General features: G+C 41.8%; 1 protein-coding gene across 1 annotated transcript in view; it reads right to left on the bottom strand.

Annotated features, from left to right (window-relative positions):
* ATG2A (autophagy related 2A) overlaps nucleotides 1-27,254 on the bottom strand; it is a 209,251-nt gene that overhangs the window by 140,411 nt on the left and 41,586 nt on the right. The window contains exons 9-14 of the mRNA XM_077459540.1: nucleotides 24,981-25,123; nucleotides 21,841-21,925; nucleotides 3,699-3,951; nucleotides 1,450-1,606; nucleotides 353-436; nucleotides 17-181 (exon numbers count right to left, since the gene is read on the bottom strand). Coding sequence (XP_077315666.1) covers nucleotides 17-181; nucleotides 353-436; nucleotides 1,450-1,606; nucleotides 3,699-3,951; nucleotides 21,841-21,925; nucleotides 24,981-25,123 — 887 coding nt within the window. The remainder of the gene's footprint in view (nucleotides 1-16; nucleotides 182-352; nucleotides 437-1,449; nucleotides 1,607-3,698; nucleotides 3,952-21,840; nucleotides 21,926-24,980; nucleotides 25,124-27,254) is intronic.

Genomic DNA, 27,254 nt, shown 5'->3' with positions numbered 1-27,254 from the left:
AAGGAAGGATTGTTACCAAGCGTAAGTCGAAATGTCCAGGAGAGCTTGCAGGTTTTGGGGCTCCATGCTGAAAGAGGGATCCCAAACGGTCTATGAGACCTAGGTCCAGATCAGACTGAAAGTCTTCCAGTTCCACCCTGATTTCTGCACTGACTTTAATTGGTTGTTTCTTACGACTACTCTGAAAGGGGTAATAAAGAATACAGGAGGTTAAATAAGCAAGGAGTGATGGAAGAATCAGAACTTATAGAACATTAAAAAATTAGGAATTACGAGATAGACTTAAAAGCAAGAGGGTGAGAAAAACGCAAAAACATACACTCTAATAAAAGAAAGGGCAAATGATACTTACTCTAGACGGTGTCCTGTGAATCCGCTTGTAATGCAACTGGGCACAAGGCCGCGAAGAGGATGCTGGACTATGGAACATCATAAGCTGAAATAGAAAAAAAAAAAAAGGCAATACAATCCAGTATCTACTGTAATCTGATTCATTAACAGTACTGTAAAAATACAGTACAGGTGGGTGTCAGATTAGAAAATATAGGAAGACAATGTGATGAAGTGATCTTCATCTGGCATCAACAGCAGGATTTTGTGTAACAGGTTCAGATACGTGGTGGTAGGTAGTGGCGTAGTTGCACTTATCATACCTTGGCAGAGCATGGAGAATGAATGCACTATAGGATTGAATAGAGAACATACAGTGCATGTGCAGGCCTGGCCCAGAAGACAAGTGGCACAGTGGCCAATATCTCGCCGGATTGAGGACTTGCAGGGAGTGCTGGGGGCAGGCCAAGGTACAATACAAGTGTAATGGTGTTCCTCTGCACATTACTGATACTCACTTTGTATGGCAAAATCTTTCAAATCTGATTATTGTCATGCAGAGTTAAATCTCCTTCAGGCCCTGTTCATACCAGTCACTGCAGTGTGATGGCTGATGTGCAGTGCAATCCAACTGAGCTCAGCGCATCGATGATGCGCTGAGCTCAGGAACTCTTTTTTTTTCTTAACAAACTTTATTGAGATGTTACACAGGCATCTCAGAATTCAGTTTCCAGCCGCAGTGGACTGCTTCGCACTGTGCTACAGGCAGAACTTTTTCTCTCTGCACCGTGCCCACACACCACCGCAACACAGTGGTCTGAATTGGGCATATATTTGATTTCTCCATGTGGTGGGACTGCACTGGAATAGCTGGACAATGTTCTCCCACCACACCTGGTGTGAATATACCTTTAAAGGTATATATACCCAGTTGGGTAAAGTTTGCAGATGTGCAAGCACTGTCATATACACCCATACCCATGTCAGACATTTATCTGTTTTTTTTTTTTCTTATAAACAGCCATTTTATATGATATAAAACCACATTCAGTGCTAAATCCATAATTAGCATTCATAAAAAAAAAGAAGAAAAAAAAAAAAAAAGGAAGGGACGTATACCTCGGTATACTCGGGATGCTTCATCTTGTTGAAAGGATAGTCTGGCCAAAGGCATTCCGAAATCTCCAGCATTCCACAACTGAGGTCCACAGTACTGTGCTGTATACCTTTACCAGTCTTCTGCTCACATACTATCTGGACTGCTAAAGCTGTAGTCCTACAAATGAAAAAAAAATAAAAAGTTCTATTTGTTTTTATAATAGGAAATGCTGTATCCAAAATGAAACCCAGCATAGCAGGTCAAATGCAGCTTCTAAACTGTTGTGTATTACTTCATGAAAGTCAATGAGATTTTGCTGACCTGCATTTGAGGTGCGTTCAAAATGCAGAAAACCAATGCCTGCTGACATGAGCCCTTATTCTGCTTTATGTAAGCACGATGGTCATAATGGGGCGGCACAGGGGTGTAGTGGTTTGCACTCTCAACTAGCAGTAAAAAAAAAAGGGTCGCTGGTTCGAATCCCAACCACAACACTACCTGCCTGTGCCTGGAGTTTGCATGTTCTCCCTGTACCTGCATGGGTTTCCACCAGGTACTCTGGTTTCCTCCTACACTCCAAAGACATGCTGGTAGGTTAATTGGCGTATGTCCAAAATTGGCCCTAGTATATTAATGGGGACCTTGGATTATGGGCTCCTTGAGGTTAGGGACAAATGTGAGTGTGTGATGTACAATGTACAGGGATAGGGACAATTATAGACACTCACTCAGGTTGAACTGGATGGACCGGTGTCTTTATTCAACCTTACTAACTATGTAATGCAATGGAAAATGTGAGCACAGATACCATTGTCCAGGGCTGTAAAGTCCTGAACTACAAAGTGTTTGCTCTGACTACAAGGAAAACATGCAAACGTCACATGGTTATAGAAAAGATATATGCAGTATATAGTTGATATAAGAAGCATTTGGCTGAGGTTGGGAACTGTATTCCTAAACATCTTTTAACACTAATCTGGAAGGATCCGTTTATTTTTATTTTGAAGTCTACACTGGAATGCTCAGAAATTATTGCAATTCAGTGCGTTTTTGAAATCACGACTCAATTATTCCAGGAATGTAGTTTACCAACAAGTTGTTAGTATTACACCATTTCTGAAATTCTATTGACAATTTCATTTATTGCATCTGATGCTTTGGCCCAAAGGCTTCCACTCAATCATCAAGTGTAAATGAACATGATCTCAGATATATTTACATAGTAATCGTCAACAGTAATAACAGTATCCAAGACTAGTCTGGCCAGGTTTTTGGACAGATTTGATTTTGAAATTACCAATTTAAAAATTATTTTCAAACAGTTTTGTAATATTACCTGGGATAAAATGTAGGGAGGAGATCACAAAGCACACAGTAAATTAGATTTGGGAGAGTTTTTATTATACCATAATTTATCTAAATGAAGAATACTATTATTGTGCAGGGTATACTTAAAGCGTTTGTTACCCCAACACTTCATATTCCTGATATGTTCCTGCTGTATCATGCACTTGTATGAGAAAGTATCCTGTTCTCTTTGTATCGCTTCCTTTATGTGAAATACATGGTGTTCCTGCCAGTACATCTGCTTTCCTAATAAATACTGACCACACTAAGCAGGAGAGCTCGCCGTGGTCAGTTCTCTAGCTAAACTGGAAACTCAGTGTGCTCTCCTCCAATGATCAGACTTGTCCTGACACGCCCCCACTGCACAGCCATTAACTGGGGAGCTCAGTGACCTGCTGCTTCTCCTCCCCCAGCTTATGCAGCTGAGAACAGAGGGAATGTGATCATTTTTTTATCTATACAAAATATGTTTTGACTTTCATTTTATTTCAAACCGAATGGGTTGTTTTACAAGGTGGTCGTTAACAATCACCTTAAATTACTTATTGGTGGAAATATATACCTTCAAAAATACAGCACGTGATGAAGCCATTTAGTATGACAAATTAGAAAGATATTAAGAGGTGAGTGTGTCCAATTGCATTCACATACATTGATTAAACTTGTTTTTTTAGGAGTGAAAATGGAGGCTGCCACCAGGGACGTACCCTTCTGAAAATTTAACTTGGTTTCAGTGTTTTCAAGCTAAACTCTGAAAAAGGTAGGTAAATATTGAAAAATTAGAAATTATTCCCAGAAACGAGATTCTGAGAATAAAAGCCTGAATCAGAAAAAGTTTCTTTCATGGACAACTGCATTCCATTTGATCAGTATAATAAAATAAACTTCACATCAAACCATCTGATATCTCCTATCCTCTTACCTGACATTGCTCAACTGGCAAGCTCTTTGGAAATGCTCACGAAGATGCCCAAAGTCTCGTCCACTAAACGCAGAGTCTTTAAAGTACCCCAGCTCCTTAAAAAAATGGCATGCTGCTTCTTGACTGTTAAGGACCTGCGCAGAACCAGCATCGCTCGGAATGTGAGGCACAGTTATGGTAAGGCCACCCACTGTAAGCTTCAGCAGCATCTCTGGTTTAAGAGGCTCCAGAGGAGATTGGGAAGACTGTTTTCCTGCCAAAATAAATGGTAAAAAAATTGTTCACAACACAAAAGTTGAGATGTCCACAATATTGTTCTTTTAACCACTTGCCTACTGGGCACTTAAACCCCCCTCCTGCCCAGACCAATTTTCAGCTTTCGGTGCTCTCACACTTCGAATGACAATTACTCAGTCATGTAACACTGTACCCAAATACATTTTTTGTCCTTTTTTTCATACAAATAGAGCTTTCATTTGGTGGTATTTGATCACCTCTGGGTTTTTTATTTTTTGCGCTATAAATGAAAAAAGACCAAACATTTTGGGGAAAAAAACACATTTTTCTTTGTTTCTGTGATAACATTTTTCAAATTATTATTTTTTTTTTAATGAATTTTGGCCACAATTTATACTGCTACATATCTTTGGTAAAAATAACCCAAATTAATGGATATTATTTGGTCTTTGTGAAAGTTAGAGAGTCTACAAGCTGTGGTGAAACTGGTGGCCTATCTCATTTCTTGCGACCCGAACAAGTCAAAAAAGTACAAATACCCCCCAAATGACCCCTTTTTGGAAAGTAGACATTCCAAGGTATTTAGTAAGAGGCATGGTGAGTTTTTTGGTGTTGTCATTTTTTTCCCCACAATTCTTTGCAAAATTATTTTTTTTTCCACACAAAATTGTCATTGTAATAGGTTATTTCTCTCACATGGCATGTGTATACCACAAATGACACCCCAAAATACATTCTGCTACTCCTCCTGAGTATTATGATGCCACGTGTGGGACTTTTTCCCACCCTGACCACATCTAACTTGTTGACTACCTATTACACTTTTGAAGGCCCTGGAGCACCAGGACAATGACACTGACGTGGCACTGATGGAACGTGACACTGATGACAGATGGCACGTGACACTGATGACAGATGGCACGTGACACTGATGACAGATGGAACTAATATGTGGCACTAATGACACGTGACACTGACGTGGCATTGATGATAGATGGCACTAATACGTGGCACTGATGACAGATGGCACTAATACATGGCACTGATGACACCTGACACTGATGACAGATGCCACTGAAACGTGGCACTGATGACAGGTGGCACTGATAGGCGGCACTGGGGACAGATGGCACCGATAGGCGGTACTGGGGACAGATGGCACAGAGTGTGTGTGTTTCACTGTGTGTGTGTTCTCACTGACGTTGCAGCCATTCATCTCTCCCTCCTCACACGCTGTCTCTGTGTGAGGAGGGAGAGCCGGCGATGAGAGATGATCTCATATGTTTACATATGAGATCACCTCTCATTGGACAGGCAGATCTAGTGCTAAATGGCCGCTGTGATTGGCCATTTAGCACGATCTGTGATTGGCTGTGTCCAAGGGACATGGCCAACACAGAACTTCCCCGATGCGCGCCTGCGGTGGCGCACAGAGGGGAAGTAAACAGGAGGACGTCCAGGGACGCCCTCCCGGCAGTTAGTGTCTGTGCTGTAGCTGTCTTTTGGCTATAGCACGAGCGCGAAGTGGTTAAAGTGGATGTAAACCCGATTCATGAAATGTCCTGTAGCTGTCTCCTGCTCCATTATTCTGTTTCTGGCCTGATAACTCCTGACAAGTTCTCCGTCACAATGATAAAAGCAGTAGTTCTGTGCTGGGGAGGATGCTATAAACAGATTAGCACTGAGCTGAACGATTCAACGATCAGCTCTGAAAGTCTCTACCTATGAGGAGAGGGGATGTGTGCCTTTTCACCAATCAGCTGTCTTGGCTATATGCCCAGACTTCGCTGCAGTGCTAAATGTAGGGAGATTTGTTTCATCTCTGTGTATCATCTGAGGCTGTTCACTTCACTAGGTATATTTAAAAAAAAAAAAAAAGAAAAAAAAGAAGAGCTGTCAGTTATAAAGTACAGGCAGGGGTATCTGCACCATCCATGTCCCCGTCGGTATACTTATATACCAGGCTGTTCTGGAAGATAAGTCTCCGACACTTCCAGGTAGTGTCAAAGCTTGTGCACACCCTCCTGCCTAAAAATGCTGTAAACCAGTGGTTCTTAACCTCAGTCCTCAAGTACCCCCAACGGGCCATGTTTTGGGAACTTCCCTTAGATAAAATAACTCTTATCAATACCATGTCATTGATATTGATTTAAAGCAGCCGTGCAAAGTAATAGGAAAACATGGCCCATTGAGGGTACTTGAGGACTGAGGTTGAGAACCACTCCTGAAAACAACCAAATCATATTTCTTTTTGTATCCACGTTTAAAGACTTTACAGTATTACAATGGAAACCATTGCTTTTAGATTGGCAATTAAAATAAGCTCACAAATGTGTTAGCTTCTAATAATATTTGCATGCAAGAGGTAAATCATACAATTATATTAATTTATAAACAGAAGTTGGGATTGTCCTTTAGATCTTCATCATAAAAAAATATTCTTACGAGAATTCCCATTTTGTCCTAAATTCTGCATCTGTTAGGGATCAAATGATGGTGGACCTACCCCTCTATTGGATTCTCCAATCTTATGGAACATACAGTAATCGTGTTTTGTAAAATACATATGTGAAAGAGATCAGCTACATAGAGAATGTTTTCAATACCCCTTTAGGTGCGTCAGTGCATGATATAGAGTGGTGCACTGACGCACCTATACTATGCGAGTACCCCATAGAGGGGTTTTATGTGATTAATAAACTGTTAAAAGGTTATTACACCATCCAGTTCTTTTTTACTCAACCAAGGTATAGTGCTGACAGGTCCACGAGTCTGGTTAAAACTGCAGCGCTCCAGAGGTGGTTCACAGGCGTGTATTCACTAAGCTTAAGTGCAAAGTTACACGTTCAGAGGTGAGCGTTTAATACCTGGGGGGGGGGGAAGCACCTGAGTGTGATCACTGTGGCTTGCTTTGGATTATCTACAAAGGCAGTTTCCAAATCCCATGGACTTTAGAAGCACTTTTGAATTGAAATAACTGGATGACACATATGCGCATAGAAGCACTTTTTATTCATCTATATGTTTTAGTGGATTGAGTCCACTATTTGATTTTATGAACACTATATGATTTTATGATCAGTAATTTTGATACAACCAATCACCATATGGATGCAGGTTATAGCAATTAGTACTAGTGTGATTATTTTCATTTATATGTTCACTTAAGTATTCATAATCATTTGTTGCACTATTGTCACATTTTACAGTTACTAGTGTTACGGTGTGTGATTCACATACATATTTGCACTTTGGTTATATCACATATATATATTGTGAAGAGTATATTTGAAAGCACAGCGTATATATTTATTTATTTTTGCTTTTATCTGCATGTTTCTATGAGACGTGTTTAACACTTGCAGATGTTTCACGGTGCCAATTAGGCAATTTATAATCAGAGGAGGCTCCCAGGAACTTTTATATATAAATCTGTATCAGTCCTCCGCTGACTCTACCCGAGAACTAAGCAATCAAACACTGCTGATCGCTCAGTTCTCCCCCTCCACTCTGAGTAGGGAGCCATGACTGTCAGTCACCAGCTCTCTGCTCGGCCCCTCCAGTGCTCACTGGCGTGCTGGGCTGTGGAGTAGGTGGGATGGTGTTGGAATCAGACAGGAATTATTATTATACATCTACACCGCTGTTTGTACAGCCGAACTCAGCCATGTTGATGTTTGCATGACACATGTTTAGAATGTGTAGAGGAATGTGGCAGAATCTGCATATCAAAGGAGTTACCTTCAGCCCAAATGGTGCACACAAGCTTCAAAGAGATTGATGACAAAGACGGCCCAGGGCACATCAGATGGGACTGGCCACAAAGCCAAATATGGCAGAACAGTCAGTAATATTAGGAGGGCTGTCATGTGAACACTGATTGGTCCAAACCAAATGGGACTGGCAGTAGGGTGTGGTATGGCTGAGGTATGTTTGACAAAAAGGGTTGTGACCTGAGCTCTCTCTCTGTCCCTCTGTATTCCATCAGGAGATCCAGTCATGAGGTGTGGCTGCGAAGGTCGGATAAGTATGGCTTAGATTGCACTGTGATTGTATGCTATGTATATTATTGTAACTTTTATTGATACTTGATGCACATTTTCCTTATTTCCTTGGAAAATAAATGAGATTTAATTGACCTTAAACGTGTATTGATTTCATAGCCAAGGGTGATAGCATTGTGATAGTAACAATAACATGTGCTTGGCTTATTGATTGATAGCTAAACTATAGGGACTAAACAAAGGAATACATAACTGATAATAATAAGAATAGAGGGTATTGATCAGTTACTTCATTTGGCACCCCAGAAGGCGTGTAAAACGTATTTTTACACAGAATCCACAAAAATCTAAGGTATTTTTGTTTGAGTCCCTGTAAGCACAGATGCTCAAAGCCACCCAGAACTGGAAGTCATCTTTAGTGTGGACAAGATTAGCGCTGGCTCGCGAATTCTGAAACCACGCTTGGATGAGCAGGAGGATTCTGGGAGATATTCCACTGGTAGAACGGACGCGTAAAACCTGGTGAGAATTGTGACTGATATATATATATATATATATATGTACATTATTGTTGTGTTTGCTGCAGAAACTGTAACCAGAGGGCAAATTGGCGCACTGGCGAGATAAGGGACTGATCATCCCTGGTTATGTGATATAACCGCAGATTGACAGGATAAATCATACAATTTTGAGGGAAAAGTGGAAATATCCACGTGATTGTGAAAAAGCGGTCTGTCCCAATAGAAATTCCCTATGACCTGCTATCGGGTAGAAGAGCATTGAATAAGAGTGTGTTCTCCTACAGAAATTCGTGGGTAAACGGATTTGTATTTGTTGTTGTTGTTTTTTTTTTTTTTGGAGTGGGACTACAGGTCAAAGCTAGCTTCTAAACAGCTTCCTCTATGTCGTTGTGTGCTTGGTATCTGATTGTTTAGTGTATTGCTAATGCACAGTGTTGGTTAGAGAGTGGCAGGAATTACCATACATCTTTGAGGAAAAAGTGGGAGAAGTATAGGTTTTTATTTCTACACACGTGAGAGTGAAATAGCTCTGGTCCAATAGAAGACCAAGGCATTGATTAAGAGTGTGCCTTGTGTCTTGTATGCTGTAGAACCACAAGTCACTGGAAATTTAAACGGTTCGTATTTTTTTTTTTTTTTTTTTGTTGTCCATTTGTTATCTGTTTTCTTTTGTCTAAGCAAGTTTGCTCAACCAGTTGGTGTGGATAGGCTAATTAGCATATCAATGGAAGCCATTGAAGGTTTCGTTAGCAAGCATGGTGGGATTAGATTTCAAATTACTCACAAAGGTAAATTAACATATCAGTTTAATGAACTTTTAAAACAATGTAATGCACATAACAGTCGCATATTTAATACATCAAAAAAAGGCAGGAAACAGAGAATGGCCAATGCCGTATGCATGTTAATGAGAATGAAAGAAATTGCGGAACAAAAAGAATTAGAATGGTTTGCTGATAGAGAAAAAGTGATGGAACAGGTAAGTGATATATCAATCAGGATTGAAAAGGCTGATGCGGATGCTTGTAGTCGGATTAAACAATTAGTGGCTGAGAAATGTGTATTGCAACAGAGATTAGATGAATTAGAACAAACGTGTAAATTGAGAGAAAGTTGCATTGCCTCTTTGAATCAAAGGGAGGCTGAGAATTTGCAGGTTATCACAAGGCTTAAGGCACAAGCAGCCATAATGGAATTATCCTCCAAGTGTGCAATAGTGGAGGTACCCTCCACACATGCTCAGGGTAGAGAAAAGCTAGAAGTGAAACATGAAGAAAACCCGTATGCTAATATCACTGCAAATGATAGTAATGTGATGGGAATCGATGTGGAAGAAGCAAATAAAGGTGGGATAACTGCACTTGAAATTGACTCAGGAGTTGACACTTCGGATGACTCCTCAGACAACGAAAGTGTAAAGTCTGTGCATTCCAATCGCAGTAATATTATCCAGCAATGTGGATTTCCAGCGCCATATGCTAAAAAAATGGCCTATGCAGGGAAACCAGAACTAAAATGTTTTTTGTGTAAAAGGGGGGGTCACACTTCAAAATATTGTCGGGCGGCGAATAATGATATCGAAAGGAAATTATACCCGAAAACGACCCCAAGGCTTCAGGTGTGTTATTCAGCCAGGTGGGGTAGCCATCCACAGCACGGAACCAGTAGTAATCAAACCCATTTCCCGTGTAAAACGCAAATGCGGGGTCTAGAAACTAAAAAGCAATATGTAGGACAGTTGTGTAGAGTCAAAATGGAGATAGACGCATGGTTACTCAAATATAGCACTGGGGGAAACAATGTTAGCAGAACTTAGTGAGCTGCAAGCATGGTAAGAATATTCTGGTCAATGTTTCCCGGCTATGAAAAAGGTTTGATGTAAGTTTCAAGTTCAGAATATGATAGAGGACCTGGATATAGATATACATTTTTTTTGTTTTGTACTTTTAGGGATAAACCCCTGAATTGGTATTGTGGTTTTTCTTTTGTGTGGTTAAAAGATGTTTCTGTTATGAGTTTTTTAATCTTGTGTTTCTTTACTCTTCTCTTAGTGTCAGTCTTTGTAAACTTTTCCTGAGTATCCAATACTGCTAATTAACATAAGAATTGTGTGTAATCACTTGTGTGTTCCTTTTTCCAGAGACCAGGAAGGAGTTAAACTGGTTCGTATACAGACATTTGCATCTGTTTGCAGGTCTCTCAAAGTGAGAACAATGGGAAAATATAGCAGAACATGGGTTAGGTTATTGTAAATGCATAATCGATTATCACATGGTACCATGAGCTCATTAGTTAGTAATTGTTTGCAAACAATGAAAAATAAATAGTACTAAAAAGAGTTACAAATGAAGCTAAAATGTTGTGATGATACATATGCTTTGTTTTGTTTTTGTTTTCCCCATTAACTAATTGTATTTCAGATTGGAATAAGCACTCTTTGCAGGAGAAAAGTCCATGGATGGTGTTAACTAAAAGTTGAGTGTTTGTCATTGTTTTATGATGGTTGTCTTGTCATGTTGTTTGTGTGATCATGGCCAGATTTTTATTTTTATTTTTTTAATTTATTTTTATTTTCATTTTTATTTTTTATTTTTTTTTATTTTTATTTTTTTTTTATTTTTTTTATTCTAAAAATTTTTTTTGTTGATATTGGTTTAGTCCTCTATGTTAGTTATATTTTTATTCAGGTGGAAAAGTAGTAGGTCTAATCCACCTGAAAGGGGGGGAATGGACAATGCCCTCAGTTAGAACCAGTCACCTGAAAGGGGGTAGTGCATACATCGTAAAGATACAGATAGATGCATTGTTTTTTTTTAGTTTGTAAAATTTGAAGTTTTTGAGAAGCAACACTGACGTTCAGTTTTAAACGGTTTTTGATCATACCATGGGGATCCATTTTACAGCGGGTGTAGCCTAAAGAGGTCATGGTTGTTTGGATAGTTTGGTCAGAGTTGCAGAAGCCAGGAATACTGAGGTCCTGGGCTCCAAGGAGGGAACTATAAGTAAACATGGTAAGCGATCAGATATTGTGGATAAAAATTTGATACTGCTCTTGTTTTCACTTCCAGAATCCAAGTGGAGCGAGAATTGGAGAGGCTTCTGGAAGATGGATGACAGATGATCATCTGGTTGGCAGTTTGTCTGTGCCACACCATACCACAAATTTGTTCTGATAAACATCAGGAGAGGAAAAAAAGGAAAAACTTGAAAGATTCAGAATATACTTGTTTTTTTGGTATGGACAATTTGGTGCTAATGCTGAATCTGAAAGACTGTGCCTAGCAAGAGAACTTGTGAAATATTTTTGCTGAAGTCTCTCCTGATGAATGCAAACATGTTATTTATACATGTGCAATGGGTTGGAGGTTGGGGAAGAATTGACACATCCAATCCGTCAAAACATGAAAATGTAAAATATGTGTTTTTTTTGTTGGAAGGAGGAATTGAAAGAAGAAAGGTTTTAATGTATGACATGCATTGATGTAACGGAGTTAATATGGTGCAGGTACCCAGGAGGCATACTGGCGCTTATGCATAATAAGGTGGCTGTTGGTCAGACTAAAGGGTGCCAGGTGATACATCAATGGGGTGAAAACTTCCTCGTAGGGGTGGTGTCTCAATCCTAGCGGTCCTAGAGAGAAGCTTTCGGTTACAGGACATGCGGGACACCAGAACTAGACACGAGGAAGATACGCCCGGTTGGTGTCTCACCTGAGAGGTTGAAACCCTGCACAGATAATGCCAGTGAATACACACAGGAGCATGCTCCGTTAAAATAAAGGGAACAAACGCTGGCTACCAGGGTACCGTAGGACTTCACCACATGGTGCTGCAACATCTCATGGTGGTTGACAAAAAACTATCACCCTATATGTGCTGAGTATACACTGAATCAGGTGCGGTTATTGTACCAGTGACTTACTCCCAGAGATGAGAATGAGGTCCATGCAGGATGCTTATTTCTGAGGAGTAACCCGAAAGAGAAGGGATGTATTCAGCACTATATTGGGGGGGAACAATAGCTGGGATGGGTGTTGTTAATGGAGGGGACATCAGCCTCCTGAGGAACAAAATCACAGCCATAGCTTCAGAGAAGGAGCGTGACTTTGTTACCCCGGGAGATTGGTGGTATCCTTGATAACATTCAATGAAATCACAGAAACACTCAGGTTAGAGTGGCTCCGGATTTTGTCAACCATGTTGAGAGGTTGGTAGGGAAGACAGAAACCTGTCATTGGCTCTGGCGCGCACTCTGTGGCAGGTGGAAATATCAGCCAACATCAAGCTGAGTATACCGTCTCTGTATGAGGGGCAGTGGCCTGATGAGTTAGCGTCACCGCTCAGTAAGATTTTGCCAAAACACGTTGCTTACACTAATCCAAAATAGTGGTCGAATGCCTGTATGGGTGGTACTAAGTTGGATTGTGAAAGGAGTTATGCTGTATGTTCTCATATACAGAAGTGCAGACTTGGTCTGTATATTTGGTGGCAGCAATGGGCTTACTGACTGGGGACTCTATCTTGTTGCGTTTGAGGCTATATCACACATGTGATCAGAGAAGATGAACGCTGGAGGCAGGTTGATATTTCCCTTTGTCGGAAGCATGACCATGATGTCCTTGGTAGGCCAGGTCAATACATGGGGATGAACGAATAATGTTGGGAAGTTATTTCTCTCTGTATTCTGGATGGAGAGGTCATTGCTGGGAAGAAGGCACCCAGGTATTATTTAGGACATAGGCGAGTTTTTGTTTCTTTGTCCTAAAGAATACCGGTGTAGTGTTAGTCATGGGACTCGAGGGTTCCTTGAACCTAACCGTAGGTAGAGGTGCATGGTACACAATGGGCGTGATCTCTGAAATCCAGGTACAGGGGTGGAATTGTGTGGGTTTGGTAATTGTTGTAAACTTATATGTGTAGTTAAGCGATATTTATCTAGAAGGGTCTCCCAGTTGTCTATGCAAGTTGAGGGACGATTTGACAGTGAGCTCTCTGTGTACAAATTGGAGACGTTGCTGCCAAGTCAGAGCCCTGCAACGCCGCTGCGAGCAAGCCTGCCTAATCCCGACCCGTATTTACAGTAAAAGGTTATAGGAGGTTGGGAGCGGGGTGCGTAATACATATATAAGTATATATTATGGTAATAAGTTGATTTATGTCCGTGGTATAATGTGACCTATGGGTATTGTAGGCTAGTAATATGGGCAAGAAAGGCCCTCCTCAAGACTCTGGGTCTGAAAGCTGGGTGATATGTTGCTCTGAATGGGTGCTGGTGAATGGTGAATGAATGGGCACCCCTTGCCTGTACTGCCATCCTGAAGATACCCAAGATGCAGAATGGTGACATGGAAGCTGTCGCTGAAGAATGGTGGAGATGTGTCACTCAGTGGCAAAGCGGCACGTGTTGGGAAACATCACGTGGTAAAACAATTATGGACTGCTCCATAGGACCTGTTTCTGCACACGTTGAAAACACAACGTGGTAAGACACTTGTGTACTGTTCCATAAGAGATGTCTCTGGAGCGCTCGTTGGAAACAACCACGCGTTACACAAGCTAAGGACTGTGCCACAGGTGCTGGTTCGGAAGCACATGTTGGGGAACCACACACGTTAAGACAGTTATGGACTGTTCAAAAGGAGCCGTGTCTGAAGAAGGGTGGTATGCGCCTTTTAGGCGCAAAGCGGGATATGTTGGAATCAGACAGGAATTATTATTATACATCTACACCGCTGTTTGTACAGCCGAACTCAGCCATGTTGATGTTTGCATGACACATGTTTAGAATGTGTAGAGGAATGTGGCAGAATCTGCATATCAAAGGAGTTACCTTCAGCCCAAATGGTGCACACAAGCTTCAAAGAGATTGATGACAAAGACGGCCCAGGGCACATCAGATGGGACTGGCCACAAAGCCAAATATGGCAGAAGTCAGTAATATTAGGAGGGCTGTCATGTGAACACTGATTGGTCCAAACCAAATGGGACTGGCAGTAGGGTGTGGTATGGCTGAGGTATGTTTGACAAAAAGGGTTGTGACCTGAGCTCTCTCTCTGTCCCTCTGTATTCCATCAGGAGATCCAGTCATGAGGTGTGGCTGCGAAGGTCGGATAAGTATGGCTTAGATTGCACTGTGATTGTATGCTATGTATATTATTGTAACTTTTATTGATACTTGATGCACATTTTCCTTATTTCCTTGGAAAATAAATGAGATTTAATTGACCTTAAACGTGTATTGATTTCATAGCCAAGGGTGATAGCATTGTGATAGTAACAATAACATGTGCTTGGCTTATTGATTGATAGCTAAACTATAGGGACTAAACAAAGGAATACATAACTGATAATAATAAGAATAGAGGGTATTGATCAGTTACTTCAGATGGGCTGGTTAAGGCTCTTAATGGCATGCTGAGAGGCAGAGCCAACTGCCGGTCCAGGCATCTGGGTTCATCCCAACTGTTCATCCCTGGATCGGCTGAGTGATGTCAGCTGACAGCAAGCCTTTGCCCGCTGTCAGCTGAAAACAGGTCACAGGAGTGCAGTTATAGGAGAAAATAGGATATTTATAACAGCTTACCTGTAAAATCCTTTTCTTGTAGTACATCACGGGACACAGAGCCATAGTAGTTACTATGTGGGATGTCCCACAGCAATGCCAAACTGAGGTGAGGGAGACACAACAAAAGTAGGGCACCACGATACTAGAGGACTTATACTGCTGCCTGCAGCACAGTAAGCCCAAAGGCAATATCCGCATGTATTTTTACATCCACCTGATAGAATCTGGTAAATGTATGGACTGAAGACCAAGTTGCGGCCTTTCAGATTTGAGCCATGGAGGCTTGGTGATGCACTGCCCACAAAGCACTAAAAGCCCTAGTGGAGTGCGCTTTGATTTGAGCGAGTGGAATCTTCCTCTTCAAACCATATGCTTGAACAATTACTTGCGTAATCCATTTAGAAATAGTCGAATTAGATGCTGCCTGACCTCTTTTAGGACCTTCAGGCAACACCAAACAAAATATCAGTTTTTCCGAATCGGAGCAGTCGACTTAAAGTAGACTTACTGCTCTCACCACACAATGAATGTAGTGATTTCTCTTCCGAAGAACAGGGTTCTGTAAAAAATGAATAGGGAATAATATTCTGGTTTAAATGAAAACCTGACACCTACCTACTCTCGTTGACAAGCTCAAATTGTCTTGTTTTTATTTTGTAAATAGTTCTTTAATATGCTTGTAATAAATTGTATTTCATAACATGATGTATTGTTCCTTTTCTGGTACCGTTAAAGTCTACTCAAATGGTCCTTTTTTTTCTTGACACAAAGTTGTCGATCTTCTTGTTGAACCTGGATGCAAGCAGATCTACGTCCCAGATCCCCCATCTGGGGAGAAGGGCCCATTCTCCCAGGAACAACTGCTGGCGACTCAAGTATTCCACCTGCCAATTTTCTATTCCTGGAATGAAGACTGCCTATAGGCAAGGTACATTGTTTTCTGCCCAAGCTAAGATATGATTCACCTCTCTCTGGGCCGCAGGACTTCTCGTGCCCCCTTGGTGACTGATATAGGCCACTGCTATGGCACTGTCGGATTGGATCCTGACAGGACAATTCCGTAACCTGAGCGTTCAGGCCCTCAGGGCCAAGTGTGCTGCCCGAATCTCTAAAATGTTGATGGGCAAAGTAATTTCTGATCTGGACCATTTCCATTTGATAGAACAAAATATTACAGCGCATACATGCAAAAGAGGCATTTACCTCCTGCAAGGCTATTTAAAACACCTAGACATTTTCAAAAAAAATTATCAAAAAATATGGGGATTTGGTCACACCATATTGCTATATGGTGCTTAAGCCCACTTACTGGGACAAAGTACCCCATGGTTAGCGGGTCCTACACTATCCATAGACTGGGAGATCCTGCTTCTTTGAACCATGGGAGCCATACACTCCTCTATATGGGAGAACGAAAGGTCTCCATCTATGACCCATGGTTCAGAGAAAACCAGCCAGGAGCTTTTTGCATGGCACCTCGGCTGACCAATTTTACAACCATAATATTCTACGCATATACACCAGCCCAAGAGTAAGACACGAGGCCTGAAGAATAGAATCTCTCATAGCGTCTACTGCAAAACATAACGCCGCTGGTAGTTTGGCCAAATCCTGGGCCTGCTGCTCAGGAATAACCTTAAGCACCTGTTTTAACTGGTCTCTCAAGAATTGACATACACCAATTGCTGCCAGCGCAGGCTGAGTCACTGAACCTGCCAGAGAAAAAGTGTTTTTTAATAGGAATTCCAACTTTTTGTCCGTTGGATCCCTAAGCATTTGACAAGTCAAACTTTTATTCACAGAGTATATAGCAGCGTCAATTGCTGGTAACTCCCACTTTCTAGTCAATTTCTCCTCCATAGGAGTGTTGAAAACTTTTTAGGAGGAAAAAAAAATGCTTATCTGGGTGATCCCACTCAGAATAAATAAGCTTTTCCAGCAATGAAGGGACAAGAAAGGCATGTACAGCTTGAGGAGGCTTTAGCAAATCCAAAAAAGAAGTGGGCTTATCCACCTACTTCATTAAGGGTAGCAAAAATGTGGAACAGACAATCTCAGTAAGAGATTGCACCAACAATCTATCAGATTGTGAAGCTGATCCTTCTTGCATTTGACCCCTCAGAAGAGGAGTCATCAGCCTCTTCATGGTCCCCTGAGGGAAATTCATCTCCCCCCGCCCCAAGATCCTCAGTTTGAGGATCCTGGGTAATGGAAGGCGACCCGTCGCTTTTTGTCCCACACTGGGATGCGATTAAAGCCGCTAACCTATCTTCCAAACCTATCATGGCTGCAAAAAAAACCTCTTCGGTAATTTAGACAGGGGCTGCAGTTTTGGAAACAGTTGCAACATTTGACGGCCCTGATGGCTCACTCTGACCAGCCATCTCAGATCTCTCAGGGGACGATGCCATTGTAGAGATGAGTTTAGGCTTTTTAGAGCTTGAAGGAGTTCCTCTTGAGCCCTTTTTTGGGGTGTTTCTACCTCCCCTTCTGATCATAGCCCAATGCACAAATGCAGAAGAACTACCAGAAGAAATCGCACCCATGGCTTGAGCAAATAGTCAAGCAACTGCCGCTGCTATTAGTGTTCAGCCTGTTGCTTCAGTAAATATGCCAAGGGAATATGCCTGTGTAACCACTTACATGCCCCTTTTTTGCTCGTGTCCCTATGAAAGTTGCAGACAGGAAAATTTAGCTTTTTAAAAGTACTCCCATGCTGGACGTTGCTGCACGCCAACGCCACACTAAGCCATGGCTCCTACGTATTCCCCCCGTTCCCCCTCTCCTCTTTTTTTTTTTAAAAAGAGGAGAGGGGAGCAGCATCCACAGATCGTTTCCAGCTTCCCCCTCTATCAAGAGAGAGGGGGGAGCTTCTGTCCAGGTGGGGGGTGTTTTAGGAAAAAATCCCCCCCCCCCCCCCCAACACCTTACCGGAGACCTGGGACTGCTCACTGGAGGGAAGTCTGCAGCTTCTCTATACACCTCCCAGTGGTGACTTTTAGGCATGGCAACATTTACTTTTTAAAGGAGACAATTCTTAAGAGAATTTAAAATTCCTTAGAAATTTCCACTTACCTTTCCCGCCGCAGGGATTCTGTGGCAAAACCAACATACCCAATCTTCACCCCTCAGAGTGAGCTCCGTTAAAAAAAACCTTCAGGAACCGGGGCCCCTTTTTAATGGGGGATCCACAATCCTGGACCCATAAAGCAACCCGCCAGGAAAACTTTATGGCTGAAAAAACCAAAGCACTGGATCCCAGGGTCCAGCTCTCTAAAAAGAGAAGCGTTATGGGCTAAACCTCGTTTCTTCCACCACGAGGCCCGGGTACCATTCAGTTCAGCCTGAAAAGACACTTTGAATGGATCTGGTTGCATAGCCTGCTCCAGCAAGGAATTTTCCAGTGGAGCTCAGCACAGCACATCTTTACTGATGACCAACACCTAACATCACATAGTAACTACTATGGCTCTGTGTCCCATGATGTATGCTAAAGAAATACAGCCAAAATAGCTTTGGCTATATTCCTCCTTTAAAGACTGTAGACACACTTTAGATTGTGCCGTGCCTCTGCACCACAAATGTCAGAGCACACGACTGACTTGTGTACCTGTTAGAAACAGGTACATGAATTTGCAGCATGGAGGCGGACACTGAGGCCAGAGTGTCCATACTCCACCCTCAGTCCACCTCAAACACTAAGCCAAGCACAGCAGCTGAGGAGTTGAGAGGTGGGGGTGAATGGAGCCTGACATTGAGGCACTAGTTTTTCATCAGACCAACCTCTCCTTAGATTTACAGTGAGAGGAACCTGGCAGGAATGCTGAGAGACTAATTTCTCATCAGGTCTGTCTCTGTTGTGATTAACAGCGGATCGCAGTGGGAAGACTGCATAGCTACCAGACAGCCCAATAGGGGGAGGGTATGGAATCTGCCCATTACTGTCCACTTGTTATCAGCAATGTGGATACTCTACAGAAAAATGTATACACCATCTTTATGTAGAAACGTAAACAAGACCTAGTAGTCACAAGATACATCGGTTCTCTGTGGAGCTCTAGGAAGAACCATAATGTGATTGTATTGGTTTACCCCCAGAATTTCACTTCTAGTGAATATTGTAATATAGTGTATAGTGTGTAGGCTATGAAGTCTGAAGTAGAACTAAAATTAGGGCATTCATCAGAAAGGGAGACCTACATGTCATGGGAAATAATTTTGCCCTGAATCTCTTACATACATACCTGTTTTTTTTTTATTCATTTCTAAAGGAAATAGTTTTAATTTGACTTTTAATACAGCAGATAATGCTCCAAAAATAATCAAACAATTAAAATCAGAGGGAGATGGATCTGATGGGGAACTCTGAGAGACTGGCAGTGGGCAGATTTCATAGCTGCTAGACAGCTCAATAGCAGCTATGGAATCTACCCACTTCTGTCTGCTGTCAGTCACAATGGAGGTGGACTAGATGAAGAACTAGTTTCTCAGTATCCATATCACACTACACACACTGTCAGTGTTCAGGCCCACTGGTGGCCTGCATCTTAGCAGCAACCAATGAAGCCGTATGGCCGACAGTCTTAGCAACTAGTGACAGGTGGGGGGCAAGTAATTATGCCCTGTTCTTTACAACACAGCAGCCCCACCCTGAGCATTTTTGACCAACTACCAATTGATCTTAATTACCTCCAGTTTCCTCAACCAAGTGGTAATGCTTTTTGATTTTTTTGCAGCCATAGAGACACATTGTGAAAGTGAAGCAAATAAAAATCACTTGAATCTGTTGCACCTGTCGGAATTATTAATGGGACCGTCCCAAAGCATTCAGGAATTAGGCCCAGGCCTTTTGACTGCACCAATACTGCCAGAAAAGTTTTGCAAATGCTTTACTTAATCATGGACAATGTGTCTTTGAATCATATCAAAGGAAGGTAGGGGCACACTATATTTATGTCGCAGAAATCGTTAATCTTCTGTACTTGAAGCATCTTTAAAATGGAAAAAAAAAAATGTGCATGTATTCTAGCAATGTAAAATTATATTTTTGACATTTTGCATTGACATGCACTTTAATGCTATAACAAACATACTAAAGAATAAGCATGCAAAATGTGAAAAATCACTTTAAAGGTACATTTTGGAATTTTAACTTTGTCTTCATGGAAATCCTCACAATCTAGACACGACCAAATGGCTTTACCTAGCCAGCATACAGTGGCAGCAGCAAAAAGGTTAAACAAATAATGGTGAAATAAAACTGCAAGTTTGTCCTGTTTAATATGGCCTTGTAGGCGGAAGCAGACACAAATTTCACCACTGAAGCCTCAAATAATAATGTAATAAAGGTGGCATATGTTTTACCCATACACTATCTGACAAAAATTAAAGTACTATATCAGTTTTTAGGTAGAGATGGTCACCATCCACATTGTGCTTCCTTGTTTGATGGCACAGTCCAGTAACTGTGTACAGCAGTGGTTCTCAACCTTTCTAGTGCCATGACTCCTTGATAAAATTTCCCAAGTTGTGGGGACCCCCAACAGTAAAATTATTTTTGTAGTGTGGGTTGTCAGCACCCAAGTCAAGACAAGTAATTTGCAACCCTAACCCACGGACATTTAGCGTTCCCTGAGTCCCTTCCACTCGTACAATATTAAAATCCCTTATGGTACATTTTAGGATGTACCACTCTTTGTTCTCCTTTATTTCCCTTTTATCTCTCTCTATCCTAATTTCTTGTTATTTTTCCCCATTCCTCTCTCTAGCCGTCTTTTTTGGTCTCTCTCTCCCTTTTTCTTTGTTCCTCCCCCTCTTTTCCTCTCCCTTGCATGTATTCTCCTTTTTTATTCCTTCTCTTACTGCTTGGTAGGGGGTGGGGGGATGGGATGAGTGTCAGTGCTGGTGGTGAGTTGGGATAAGTGGCAGTGCTGGGGGGAGTTCTGATCAACCAACTTAGGTGCTCTTGATCAAGGTCATCTTCTGATCTGAAAACTGTAGTGGGGACTTTTAAACGGCAACTCTAATCACAGGTAGTGTTACTCACTGTGTCTCCAGCTCTGTGGTGTCTCACCGCAGTGACGCCTATTCTAAAATCAGGCGATACTGTAGGGTCTCCTCCAGCCTCTCCCACTTCACTTTCCTCACCAGTCAGCTGACCTCTAGTCTCTGCCCCTAGCCATGCCGTGAACTGAATGGGCAGCTGCAAAGAGGCTTTGTGGGTGGCTGCGGGCTCCAGGAACAGCCCAGCTAGTTGGCCACAAAAACATTGGGAGAGCGGTGAGGGCTTTAGGCACAGCCCAGATTTCGGTGACCCCTGACAAATCGTCATTCGACCCCCGAGGGAGTCCCGACCCCAGGTTGAGAACCACTAGTGTACAGAGTGTGTAGTCTTCTTTTACTCTTACTTCAGTATAAGCCTATGGTCAAAGCTCAGCCAACATTTAACAATATAGGAAAGGTAAAGCAAATGAACACCTCTCATCCAAGCAAAACAATGCAAAGCCTATGTTTGTGTAGCACAAAGAAGTAAATGGTATGGAACTACCCATTAAATTGACAGATTTTTGCTAATTTTTGCTCAAGCTTAGAGGTACGGCTGATACCACTGATGTTCACATGTCTGTCAGTATTCCAATCAGAGCACTAACATACGAGGACACATATTGGCTGCACAGTCTAGAGTGCTGGGTAGGCTTTATTGCCAGAAATAGATATTCCATTGAATGTGCCTCTGATATTCAGCTTTCTAAATGGGATGAAATAAAAAGGAAAGGCACCGTGGCAAAGAAAACATGAAGAAATTCAGAACTTACCCTGGACCCTGTGAAGGTTTTGTAGTGGAGGAATTGTGGCAGAAAATGGTGAATGTCCATACCGCCTTGGGCTGCTCATCATTAACTGATTGAAGATAAAACACAGATTAGCCTACACAGAAGACATTTACCTTTCACACCTATGTGCATCCAAAAACATTTACGACATGCAACCCTCTATGCATGTATGTGCTTTTTAAATGTGTGTTTTTGGTTATGACTTATGCAAAGTGGATGAGAAGTATTTGGAATAGGGACTTGCCATTGCTCAGATGTCCTTAAAGAAGCACTCACACCGGATATTAAAAAGGCTTATTAAATCCCCCAGGGGACCCAGTGCACACAACACTTGTCCCTGTTAAAGTTTGTGCTGTAGTTTAGAAATAAAATGGAATATTTTTTTTTATATTGGTACTTGCTGTAGCTTCACCCAAGACAAAAACCCAAATAATGAGTATTGCTACTGGGTAGGTAAAGGCAACAAAGAAGCCACGCCTCTCTCTATATTCTGCAATCCTGCTTGCAATGCAACCTGTGCCTCCACTCCTGCTCTTGTACTGATAAATGCCTGAGCCCACAATCTTACAGCTACCAGCTATGTTGGAGGAGGTAACTACACTAGTAGCTGGTGGCTTGTGCTGCGAATGATGGCTTATGAAGACGAGTGTCGCCATCCAAAAACACACACACACACAAAACAGCAGACGCTGGCAGCTACTACACACCCGTCTTTCTTAGGCAAATGTTGTTGCTGGTTTGTGTTGTCACTTCACAACACAAGCAGCCAGCGACTATTATAGTAATCTCCTCGGAACTAGCTGGCAGCAGCGAGTTGCTGTGGAGTCTTTTATCAGTAAAGAGAGCAGAGGGGGCAAAGGCAGCACAGCAAAGAGGGCTAAGGATTTTCATTCTGGTAGTGTTCAATGGAGGTGGAGACTGTGCGGGCTCTGTGTGCTCTATGTCTGTACAACCCCACCACCTCAGAGCCAGAAGTCCAGCTGCTTGCTCCAGCATGGTCGGATAGCAGTGTTGGGGCAATATGCACTGCACCTATTTGGGAATTTAACAGACTTTGTTAAAATCCCTAAAATATTCAAATACATTCTTTTGTTTTCATTTACCATTCATTTCTATGGGCCTGCTAACAAAACCCAATGACTATCTGAGTTTTTTTGGGAAAGGTGCCTCTAGTCATTCAAATGTAGGAGGTATAAGCTGCATAAAATGTGTTTCCGGTGTTAAAGATTGCTCGGAATAAATCACATTTGCCACCAGGCTCAGCTCCTCCTCTTACAAATTTTGCCCCACATTAGGGCTTAATCATAGAGGCCAGCTGCAGTGAAAAAAAAAGTTCCCTATGTGGAAGTCTAACCGAAAATAATAATAAAATAAATTCCAGCTCTACACCCCAATTTTAATAGCAAAATTCTTCTAAAGCTACCAACACATTTAACAATCTGATGGTACCATCTCTGCCCAATCTTCTTTATAATTACCAACAACCATGTAATACAACCTAAATGATCCATTCAGTTTGTTATGCAGTCCTTTAGGCCCCCACACTGCATAGCTCGATAAATCTAAAGAAGATTGTACAATGAGATTGTAAAATGTGTGGCCAACATTGTGTTCAACTCTAAAGCTTAGTAAACACGAGTGGAATCAGCCGGTTCAATAGAAACCGGACGAAATTTGGCCTCTGTGCACTGCAGCCGGTCTAACAGAAGCTGGTCGAATAGGTAAGGCTACAAAAGGTCTACTGAATGACTCCTGATCAGCGCTCTCACCTATTACTGACCTGATTGTTCTGGCGACGGGGCCACCCCGTCGGAACACAGTAGAAAGGGGAGATCGCTGTACTAACATTGGATAGTTACTACAGAGGCTCCGACCTGAGTTGACAGTTTTTTTTTCATTCAGCCCGCTGGGTTGAACGAAAAAAACTAGTAGTGTGTACGAGGCTTAAAGCGGCACATTTCGTTAGACTAGGGTTGTCCCCATACTGATACTAGTATCAGTACCGATACCGAGCATTTGCCAGAGTACTTGTACTGGGGCAAATGCTCCGATACTTCACCCGATACCTGGATAGTAAGGGTGATCAGTGCGGAGGGGGAGTTACTAGCACCGTTCACTCTGTATAGATTTCAATAAAGCCCGATAGCCATTTCTCTGCTTCTCTCCCCCTCCCAGCTGCTTTAGTGAAATCTACATGCGGTGATCAGTGTTTGTAACTGCCCCCAAATCCGCACCAATCACCGCTGACTGTCCCTGTATCCTCCTCCAGTCCCACTCTGTGCTGCTGTTCCCCTCCATTCTCCACCGCGCCCCCCTCCCTCTTCCTCCGCGTCCCCCCATCCCCCTCCGTTCTCATCCACATCCCACTCAATCTTTCAGGATGGAGAACGGAGGTAGAAACCAGTAGATCTGGCTCCTTCCTTTTCCGAATGAACAGTCAGTGATAACTGACTCTGTCCATTCATATAACTGAAACATGGTAACCTGTGTTTTTACGATGCTTCCATTTATGAATGGAAAGGAGCCTCTGTCTCCTCTTCATTAATTTTCAATGCAGCTGAGGTTGCTGAGAAGGGGACTGGGAAACATGTGTCCTCAGTCCCTTTTCCTGTCTCAAAGGGGAGAATGTCAGGGGTCTGTCAAGACCCCGATATCTTACCAAAGCCCTCCAACAGGGCTAATAATAATAATAAAAAAAAAAAAGAATTGCAATAAATAATAAAAATAAATTAATTGTAAATAATAAATAAAATAAAAAACACACTGACTCTGTATACTCCCCCCCCCCCCCTTTAAAAAAAGAAAGCATTGTAAAAAAAAAAAAAAAAAAAACATTAAATAAATTGGAAAAAATAAAATTGCACAAACAAAAACACATGACATTTTTTAAAAAAAAGTATCGGTAATCGGTATCGGCGAGTACTTCAAAAAAAAGTATCGGTACTTGTACTCAGTCTTTAAAAAGTAGTATCAGGACAACCCTACTTTAGGCTGCCTTCTTAGGGTTGTGGGTGGGAAGAAACCACAAGCTGTTATAATAAAAGTAGTCAGATGGTGGAACACTAAATGATACAGTAGGATATAAAACATGTTTATTAGTTCATGACTGGAAACATTCTCACCCCAGGAGTGAAGGCTGGACTTTGAAATTGATGACCACTGTGATCACTAAGGACAGAGGAGTCAAGATCTACATCTGACAATTCCGTTGTAGACCGAATAGAAGTAACACTGTTTGTCAAAGCAGCCATTGAAAAGAACATGTCTGAAAAGAAGAAACATACATAATCAAAACATAGCTATTAATTCAAAGTTGACTTGTCCGAAATGTTCAAATAGTTCAGATTCTCTGTGAATAGTAATATGGGAACTGCCACTGTTGACTTGTCTTTAAATGGTGAGGTCTCCAAGGTTGTCATTCTTATCTTGGCTTTATCACCTACTGAACAGGCATGCAGCTTTCACGATGCTGTCTGTGTAGCCTTATTTATTAAGATAGAGAGAAATAACCTTGAGTGGCCAGATTTCAGTTAAAAAACAGTGAAAACTGACTTGTTACCAAGGATGACTGCACTATGCACTGGCTTGGCAATTGAGTCAGAACATCCAATCAGTTTTCTGCGCACATTACTAATGCAAAAGGAAATTAAAGTTTCAGCTTGGGTTCACACCTATGCAAATTGGATGTGGGTTTCCAAGCATCCAATAAGCATAGCAGGAGATTGTGACCAGCTCTCTATGGAGTCCTGTGCGTCTTTTGGTCCATTTTAGGTCTGAATTCAGCCCTAAATAGGACCTGGAACAGTGAATGGGTCGCACTGGACTCCTGCTGTGAGCAGCTGCCTGTTCTAGTGTGATTTCAGCCTCAATGTATTTTTTTACATCACTGGCAACTCCTATCTTATAGTCTTTCAGAGGAAGGAGGAAAAGATGGAATCCCTTCACCAGCTTCAGTGTGTAATGAAGAGCACACCACAGTGTCAATCCAATCTCCTTACCAGATGTATATGAAAAACAGGCATATATCAAAGAACTCAGCAGTGGTTCCAGCTCCACTCTCTCGTCGGATGGCTTAATATGACTGATCCACATGGAAAGGACTTGCATCAAACACCATTTGAGGGAACCCAAGCAGCCAGGACATCCAGCAACCAAGTGTTTCAAAGGCATTTTTCTCCCAGTCAGGGGGCTGGCATCACATCTAATGCAAAGGGGTTGATTTACTAAAACTGGAGAGTGCAAAATCTGGTGCACTCTCAAGCCACGTGAAAAGTCTATTTTCAAAGAATATCCAATTATGTACAAGGAAAGTTCTAAAAACTGGATTTTACTCGTACACGAATGGATGTTTGAAAATGGCACAACTGCATTGCATTTATTAAGCCAAGCGAAAAACTCACATTGCAAAGTGAACAAGCCCTACTCCTTTAGTAAACCAACCCAATTCTGATCTGTGTAACAGATCATGTGGGCTGCCATGATGGTAAAAAAAAACAGCAGCCACAAAGTTTCAGAGTGTGAACTGGAACCCTTCAGAGACATCACTGCCTTTCAGCACCCTTCCTCCCACCTTTAAAAGTTGGACAGAAAATGACCACAATGTAAAGCCTGCTGAGTGTTTTTTGGAGCAAGTTTACTGGCAGTGTCAAATAGAACGCAAGACAGAAGAATTAGGTGACCTGATTTTAAAGAACAAACTCATTCTCAATTCATTTTTAAATATGAATTTTTTTACAGGAGATTCCTCAATGCTTTTATTCTAGTACCTTAACTATTGTTTTAAACTGACTCAATGTGTAAATAGGAGTACACTAAAAAATAATGGAAATATTTACTTCTCCCCCACTGCTGATGTTACTTAACCTGGCTATAGATAAGCCTCTCTCAACCTTTTCAACACAGAGGAACCCTTGAAATAGTGTCTGGTCTCGGGGAACCCCTGCTAAAAATGAGAAATCTACAACTCATGATACAATAGTGTGATGGTCAGTGGGAAGAATGGTCCTTACACATGTGGTCATTGGGAAGAATTGCCTCCTTACAGATAGCTAAAAAGATCAATGGTGTCAGTGGGAACTTATCTGAGGCAGAAATTTCCCAATGCTGAAGGAACCCCCTAGCAACCTTTGGGGGAACCCTGGTTGAGAATCACTACTATAGATAGTTTGAATCTCGGCCCGTTCAGCAAGAACTAGCTAAGATTTGAACCATCAATGGGCAGGCTAATTTTTATGATGCGATTATTGCCAGTGGCTATAATCACTGTGTTCCCCTAGTAGGGATGGCTCCCTGTGTCCCCCTGACCAGGAGAACACAGTATCTCCGCAGAAGGGATTCCCCCATCAAAATAGAATAGGAATTTATTTCCTACAATTCATGGTTGCATTATAAATGTG

The sequence above is a fragment of the Lithobates pipiens genome, unplaced genomic scaffold (genome assembly GCF_037356315.1).
Source record: "Lithobates pipiens isolate NorthernLeopardFrog02 unplaced genomic scaffold, aLitPip1_a1.2 Scaffold_10, whole genome shotgun sequence".
NCBI classification, from domain to species: Eukaryota; Metazoa; Chordata; class Amphibia; order Anura; family Ranidae; genus Lithobates; species Lithobates pipiens.
Note: the sequence above shows the minus strand (reverse complement) of the source record. Positions and strands in the feature narration are given on the sequence as shown.